Consider the following 8,321-nt stretch of genomic DNA (forward strand, 5'->3'; position numbering starts at 1 on the left):
TGGCGCAGCGGGATAGACCCAGGCTATCCCGGTTCGGGTCTCCCGGGTTTAATCTCTACTCTCGCTCTCAACGCACGCGCTGATGTGATCCGCTTAACGGACCCTTGCCCCCCCCTCATCTCTCTCACTCTGCCTCTCTCTCTCTTTCTCTTCTTCTGACTCATCTCTCCGCATCAACACAGCGAATCGGGGGAGATGTTCTGTTAATTTACTCACCCTCACCCCCCCCCCCTCCGCCCCCCGCTCATTTGGTTTCTAATTGATTTCGAGCGGAAAGATGAACGCGAGGGGAAGCGACCGGTGGGGGATACTGCAGTGACGGATCTCTCATCCCAGACCGAGTGGTCTTCCATCGGGGACCCGAGCGGGGTCTGACCAGCGGACCATGTAGAGCGCCACACACCACGGAGAACCCCCTGCGTCATCCCACCAGAGAGATAGGTCGTGTGTGCGTGTTGTCCTGAAGCGTGTCAGATAGCCGTCCGTCCGCCGCGCAGCATTCCGGAGCATTCCGGGGAAAGTTTATTGTGGCGGTTCCACGGGAAGCCGCACCGAGTGTGTTTTAACTCGGGAGGATAATCGGAAGCATGTGGACCCCAACAGAGGATGAGAAGATCGGAGTTGGTGAGTTATGAGATGAGATCTTCTCTGAATCTCTTTAAACTCGACATGAAACCCGCGCTGTCCCTTGTTGAACAGCGTCGTCCCTGGTTAGACAGGGTCTCTCGCTTCCCGGGTGAACAGCCTCAGGAGACTTTTCCCGGTTTAAACAACCCTTAAACAGCTGGTCCTGGGTTAAACTGTTTTGTCCCTGGTCAAATAGTCTCATAAGGGGCTAAACAGTCTTGTCCCGGGTTAAACAGTCATCCCAGGTCAAACAATCTTTTCACGGGTTAAACAGTCATCCCGGGTTGAACAGTCTGGGCCCAGGTTAAATAGTCGTGTCCCATGCAGGTTTCAACAGTGTGGTCCCTGGCGAACAGTCTCATTATGAGTCCCGACTTGTCTCCATGGTTGTACAACAGTGTTTTTAATCCTTTGTTATGAGCTGCGCCTCAGGTGATCCGGAGACCGCTCGGGGGGACGACAGGTGTAGAGTTATCATACACACCTGGGAGGAGGAGGACGATCAGTAGCCTCAGACCAGGACCCAAACTATCTGACATACTGAACATGACGATTGGGCTTTCTCTATAACAGCCGGTTTAAGAGAACACAAATTAAATGATTTCACTTCAGGTGTATGAGCTGGATTGGTCATTACACTCTCTCTCTCTCTGACTGCATACACAGACTGTACATTCTGGGAATGCCCCCAAAAAACTACTGATATGATAACCAATAATTACCTCCCTCTCATGGCCAATAACCAATAAATTAATAATCAATGGTTTGTGACCAACAAACTGACATCCCTAATAACCGTAAACTCAAGCGCCATCAATTTGGCGATTTCAATTATTTGACTTGGAGGCTCTGTTATCGGCTATCGATTTCTGAATAAAACAATAATAAACATGTCACATGATCCATATTATCGATTACCTGAACCGATATATATGGCGCATGTAGTTTCTGACTGTAGTTTGTGTAAGGCTCAGACCAGTGACCACGTTGCTCGTGTCTATGGTGAAGCTGCCGGGTCACTGGTGAGAGAGGTGTGCCCACCAATGAGAGAGGCACTTTGGGGGCGTGGCTTGACCCCCCCTGGCAGAGGTAAACCAATTGGACGCTGGGCCGGCGGTCAGCTGAACAGACAGACTTAGGTGTAGTATGTTATTGTCGAAGTATGTCGTGGCATCACACGGTATTCGGTATGTAGGTTTGTGACATGACAAGGTCTCTGTTTGTGAGGTTGTGACATCATAACAAAGTGTTATACTAGTGTTTCACCAGAGGGGGTCGCAGGCCCCGAAAGAAAGTAAGATAAAAATAGTCTATGTTATTTGTAAGGTATTCCTAGGGTGTAAGTATGAGTGTTTGAGTGTAAGTATGTTAGCGTAGCATGGTGGTAAGAGATAGAGGGGCTCTGATGGGGGCTCGCTAGGCTAGCTGCTAGCGGAGAAGCGGCTATTCAGTAGACATGAATGGAGCTTTGTGGCTCCATAGAGCGAGCTGAATACAGACTCTCTCCCACCCCCCAGAGTAGCATAAAGCGGCACGCACACACACACACACACACACACACACACACACACACACACACACACACACACACACACACACACACACACACACACACACACACACGCACACAGACACTCTGTCTCACACCCCAGCTGACTCATAGACCTCTGCCAGATGAAACTGATGGTCTTCACGATGCAGTGGCAGTCCCAAGATCACTTAATGATCAGACCCTCCTAGCACAGCTCATGTACAATCATACAACTCAGTGCTCTTCATGCTTCATGCTCCTGCATCACCATGATCCCCATTATCCCCTCCATCATCAGTACTACCGACACCAGCAGCACTATTATCACCAAAAGCATTATCCTCCCCCCCACAGTCTCCATGATCACCATCACCACCACCCCCTCCACCATTATCACCATCACCACCACCTCCACCATTATCACCATAACCACCATTGTCACTACCACCATTAACAGCACCAACACCAATACCACCTCCACCATCACCTCAACCAAAACCATTACCACCACCACCACCACCACCACTACCACCCACATCACCACCACCACCAAATCCACCATCATCACCAATACCATCAACCAAAAAAAACGCCATTACTACCATAACCATCACCACAACCACCAGCAACACCCCCACCCCCACCACCAACAACTCCACCAAAACCCCCACCACCATTATCCTCACAACCCATTGTAATGCCCATCATTTTGTGTACACTTTGATACACGGTAAATGGTTTGATTGTTTCTTTGAGAAGCTGCTACATAGCGAGACTGTCTTTGTGTGACCAGGAGACGGACTAGCCCCGGAGGAGCTGAACACTGGATACATTCATCCAGAGTCAAGGTTTCCTTGGCCTGCCCCATCTGGATTAAAGGGCCCATTAGGCTAGGCTAGGCTAGGCTAGGCTAGGCTAGTTTAAGCTAGGCTCAGCTGTTGATTGCATACAGAATGGAATAGCATATGTGCTAATCACTACCTAACCGTAGAGCTGTTAGGAAGATCCTCACTGCAACACAGGGACCCTCACTGTGGTCTGAGGACTCCATCTGTCTATCTCGCTTTTTCTCTCCCTCTATCTCTGGGTAAGTGATGCCATCAGACGAGCCTCTTGCTTCATGCTCGTTCACACTGTCTCTCACACACACACACACACACACACACACACACACACACACACACACATGCACACGTGCACACGCGCACATGCACACACACACGCGCAAACACAAGCACACACCCCCTCCCACACCTGCCCTGTGTCAGCTCTGTGCCCTTGGGCAAAGCAAGCAGTGAACTCCTGCACCCTCGCACGTCGGCTACGAGTTAGAAACCTGCAAAGGCCACATGACAACTCCTCTGTCAGCCTGTATGTGAAGTCCCATAAAGATCCCCGTCCCTGCTCAGAGACCATACGCTCCCCTCCGGCCGGGCCCGGACCTACCTGTGTGTAAGACGTGCTGCGTTCCCCACGGGTTAGCCAGACCTCGCCCGTTTCTAAGGTGGTCCACGTTGATTATCGCTGATTGGTCAATGGTGGAACAGGCGTTTTGTTCTGTATTTCAACATCCCGACAAGAGTAAAAAATGAACGCACTGCAGGCCAAAATCCTAACAGTTGGTTGTCTGTTGTTTGCGATAAACCAACTGCTCTCTGCAGTGCATTTTAATGACTGCTTCCTCTTTGTAATGTACAAAATATCCATATCCAATATCCTTTCCGAGTTTTGGTGAAAGTGGTCTCTTCGCTGCCGTCACATCAGTTACCAGGGACCAATTACTTTCTTTTGAAAGCTCATAATGATGTGCCTGGTGGCGTCCCTGATATATACCATGTAAATATTGAAGAACTTTCTCCAGAATGTTTTCAATAATTAATGCAGAAGTCTATGGCTGTGTGTCATATTTTGCATTTTCATAGATCATGTGGCATTACATAGAAGCCTTTTAGTCCCCTAGGGATTTTTTAGGGTTAAATACTTTACATTTAAGTAATTTTATTGGATTAGGATTTATAGGATTTCAACTAGAAACAGCTCTTTAATGTGACGTAGAAGTTTAAATGCAGGCAGCACTTATAATGCAGACAGATACACATCAAGTCCCGGCCAAAGTTGCTGTACGTACAATTGTGAATTCAGTTTGGGTCGATATCAGCTCCACAGTGTCTTGTTCTACCAGCCTAGAAGTCTATAGCAGTGGTTCTCAACCACCGGGCTGTACCAGCGCCGCAGAGATTCAGAAATGCGACAGCACTGTTACTACTATTTCAACAGAAGGGAATCAGAACCGCCACATGGAACCAACATATGGTTTACCGTATTTTGCACAGAGTGCTGCAGACTCCATTAATCTTATATACAGGGCTTGAATCACTAAGTAAACATTGCCAAACGTTGGTCCCACCAGCGGCCATACGGACCTGGACCTGATCGCCCTGTAGGAGAGAGAGCACAGCATGCCATCAGAACACACATCCAGCCTCTTCATTATGCCGCCCTCCTGCAGCTGCCTCTGCTCCCCCTGCTTGAGCATCCACTCCCCCTTTCTGCTGCGGACGCCAGGCCACGCCCCCTTCACACCACGTACCTAATTACATTAACCACACAGTGAGAGACCGGGGGTCCTACCTATAGTGGCCAAATGAAATATGTTTGCAATGGGTTCGACCCTTAGTTGCCCAAAATGCACATATCTGAATTTCTCGTTACATCAAGTGGCTGTTACAATGGCGATTGTGTTTGCTAATTGGGACGCATGTCCCAACATTCGTGTTGGGTTGTGACCTTATATGGTTCAAAGATCAGGGAACGTCATTTGGGCATTTAGTTGTGGTGGGTAGATGTGGTCAACAAAACTAACATAACATGCTAGAATAACCAAGCAACCAGTGCTTATTCTTATCACAATCTTTCTTATCGTAATACTTAATCATAACATAATACAACTTAATCATAACATCCAATCATAACATAACATCACGTATCTTAACATGTGTAAGCAACACAGAGTGCTGTAAAAAATATATTACAAATTAAGTAAATTATGATGTTATGCTCTATGCAATATTTGTTAGTTTGGCATTTTGACTGGAGTGTGTGTGTGTGTGTGTGTGTGTGTGTGTGTGTGTGTGTGTCCTATCCCCTCTCTTTAATCTGTCTTACTGACTCAACCATGACATGAACTGAGGGTTTGATCTGATGGGACTCCTGGGTGTTCTGGAGATGGAGTTGTACTTGGTTTCAGTGGTTAGCTCCTAGGTGGTTTAATTGAGACCTGATTGTTTTAATGTTAGGGGGTGCAGTTATAAACAAACGATGAACTGATGAGAAACAGTTTCGCTGCCATCAAGGTCTCCTCTTTAATCACTGTGTGTGTGTGTGTGTGTGTGTGTGTGTGTGTGTGTGTGTGTGTGTGTGTGTGTGTGTGTGTGTTTGTATGTATGTGTGTTGGTGTGTGTGTGTCTGTGTTGTGTGTGTGTGAATGTGTTTCTAATTCTTAGCGGTTATGTGTGTTTGCTCCCCTGAAAGCCTTGAGTGTGTGTGTGTGTGTGTGTGTCAGTGTGTGTGTGTGTGCGTGTTTATTTGAATGTGTTTATGTTTATGTGTGTGTTTGTGTGTGTGTGTGTGTGTGTGTGTGTGTGTGTGTGTGTGTGTGAATCAATGTGAAGTATAATATGTGGGTTTATATTTAAGTGTGTCTGTGTGTGTTTGTATGTATGAATGTGAGGTAGTATGTGTTTGTTTATGTGTGTGTGTGTGTGTGTGTGTGTGTGTGTGTGTGTGTGTGTGTGTGTGTGTGTGTATGTCTCCGGACTCTAAAGCGCAGCATCATTCTAACAGAGAGTTCCGTTGTTGTTATGGTTACGCTGGGAGCCAGTGGACACCCTTAGAGTTCCACCGTCACTATAACAACGGCGTCCCAGAGAGAGCGAGGCCTCCGTACCGCATGTCGGATGCCCAAAACAACACGCCTGCATTCCAACACCCTGTAACCCAATCAGATCTCTCTACCCAGCTCTACTAACCAATATGTTTAGTTTGTTTTAGTTTAAACAAACTCAATAACAACACAAGTCATTTTATTTCATTCTCCAAGTGACATCACATCACACCAATGATGTAAATTAGGCAGCAGCGACAGTAGAAACAGCTAATCAGAAAACCTCCCAAATTTTATTTCCCAGGGTTTAATTTTGGCTGCTCTTCAAAATGTAGGTTGGGAAATAAGCAGAACATAGGAAATAAAGAGAGAGAGGTAGGGAATTTATACCACACATCTTTCTCCTCCCCCCGTCCCGCCCCCCCCCCACCCCCCCCCCCTCTCTCTCTCCGATTCCCGGTAAAGTGACCCAGCGGTCGATCAATAAGTCTCTCTATTGATCAGGGCTTTTTAAAGCTCTGTCCAGGACGCTTCCCCGACCTGTTTGTGTTTAGCCTCATGCTATGCTAAGTGAGCTTCATGCTGTTATTGGCTGTTATTTTTATCCTGAGTTAGCTTCATGCTACGGTTAGTGGTTAAGTAAAGGGCCATGGCGGACACGTTTAACTCTACTCTGTGGTAGAGGACTGGCCACATAACCGAGGAGCTAAGCTCTCTCTGTTTTCCTCTCTTTCTCTCACTCCCTCCTTCCCCCTCTTCTTTGCTCTCTCTCTCTCTCTCTCTCTCTCTCTCTCTCTCTCTCTCTCTCTCTCTCTCTCTCTCTCTCTCTCTCTCTCTCTCTCTCTCTCTCTCTCTCTCTCTCTCTCTCTCTCTCTTTCTTTCACTCTCACTATCTCTGGCACTTTTTCTTTTCCCTTCTTTCTTTTCCCCGCCGCCTCTCTTTTTCTTTTCTCTTCATATTCTTGCCTTGCTTGTCTCTTCTCATTTGTTTTTTCCTCTCTCCTCGCAGTTTCTACCACTGCCTTTCCCATCATCATCTCTCCCTTCCATTCTCTCCATCATGTCTCTCTCTCTCTCTCCTGTTTCTCTCCTCTCATCTTTCTCTCCCTCTGCATCCCTCTGTCCATCGCTCGCTAGTTAGGTTTGAATTAATATTTAATGTAGAGATGCTAAATATAGAAGTAACAGGACTCAGCTGGCTCTTCTACAGCCTGCAGCTCTACAGTGTGTTGCCACTGAACACACTCCTGAGTTTCTGTTCTGTCCCCTCAGTGGTTACACACACGCACGCACGCACGCACGCACGCATGCACGCACGCACGCACACACACACACACACACACACACACACACACACACACACACACACACACACACACACACACACACACACACACACACACACACACAGACCTGATGATCAATCTGCCCATCATATGTTCAAGGCCCTGTCTGCTTCATGTGAAGGTGTATCTTTGGGTGTGATTGTGTGTATGTGTGTGTGTGTGTGTGTGTGTGTGTGTGTGTGAATGATTACTGCCTCTTTTATGTTCTATATTAATCTCCACTCTCTTTCTCTCTCTCTCTTTCTGTGTTGAAGTCTATTTCTCTCTCACTTTCCCTCTCCCTCTCCCTCTTAATTCCAGCTGATGGACTGACAGACGCTTCCATTGACCTGATTATTCCCTGCTTCTGAGTGCCAGTATGTGTGTGTTGTGTGTGTGTGTGTGTGTGTGTGTGTGTGTGTTTTGTGTGTGTGTGGGTACTTTAAGTGGTATTGCGCTTATGCTAGTGTTAATGGTGGCATTGCTAATGTTTTTACATCTTGTTCTAGAAGGCCTAGACTGTGGACATGGGCATCAAACCAATCACCATTTAGGTGTTCTCATCTCACAATGGCATGTCTGGGACGGGCATTATTTGCACTTTATTTGCGGGAGAGAGGGCGTGATTTCTGATCGCGGGCATATCTGTCTCCGCTACATGTTCGGGATGTCGCTTTGTCAAATTCTTTGTAAATAAACCTCAACATATATTTTCCACATCTTTGTGGTTGTTGTTCTCTTTATGCTCTTATTCCCTTACACTGGTGGCTGTTAACTAACTACACAGCTCTCAGGAAGTAAGAGAATGGAAATAGTGTTGTTAAGGTAGACCGGGATAACGATACAACTCATGACCCTCTCTCAGCCTAGTATGGCACCGAGTAGGACCCATTGGGACCAGATACCACTTGTGGGGGGGAAGTGATGGGGTCTAAGGGCTTTGGTGTGTGTGTGT

At 47.1% G+C, this 8,321-nt stretch overlaps 1 protein-coding gene across 1 annotated transcript in view; it reads left to right on the top strand.

The window, feature by feature from the left end:
- Positions 1 to 587: 587 nt before the first annotated feature.
- LOC311339206 (dedicator of cytokinesis protein 3-like) overlaps positions 588 to 8,321 on the top strand; it is a gene marked incomplete at both ends in the record, with an annotated part of 32,438 nt that continues 24,704 nt past the window's right edge. The window contains one exon of the mRNA XM_084464583.1: positions 588 to 624. Within this exon, the coding sequence (XP_084320709.1) occupies positions 588 to 624 (37 nt within the window). The remainder of the gene's footprint in view (positions 625 to 8,321) is intronic.

Source organism: Micromesistius poutassou (assembly GCF_964030765.1).
Source record: "Micromesistius poutassou genome assembly, chromosome: 2".
NCBI classification, from domain to species: domain Eukaryota; kingdom Metazoa; phylum Chordata; class Actinopteri; order Gadiformes; family Gadidae; genus Micromesistius; species Micromesistius poutassou.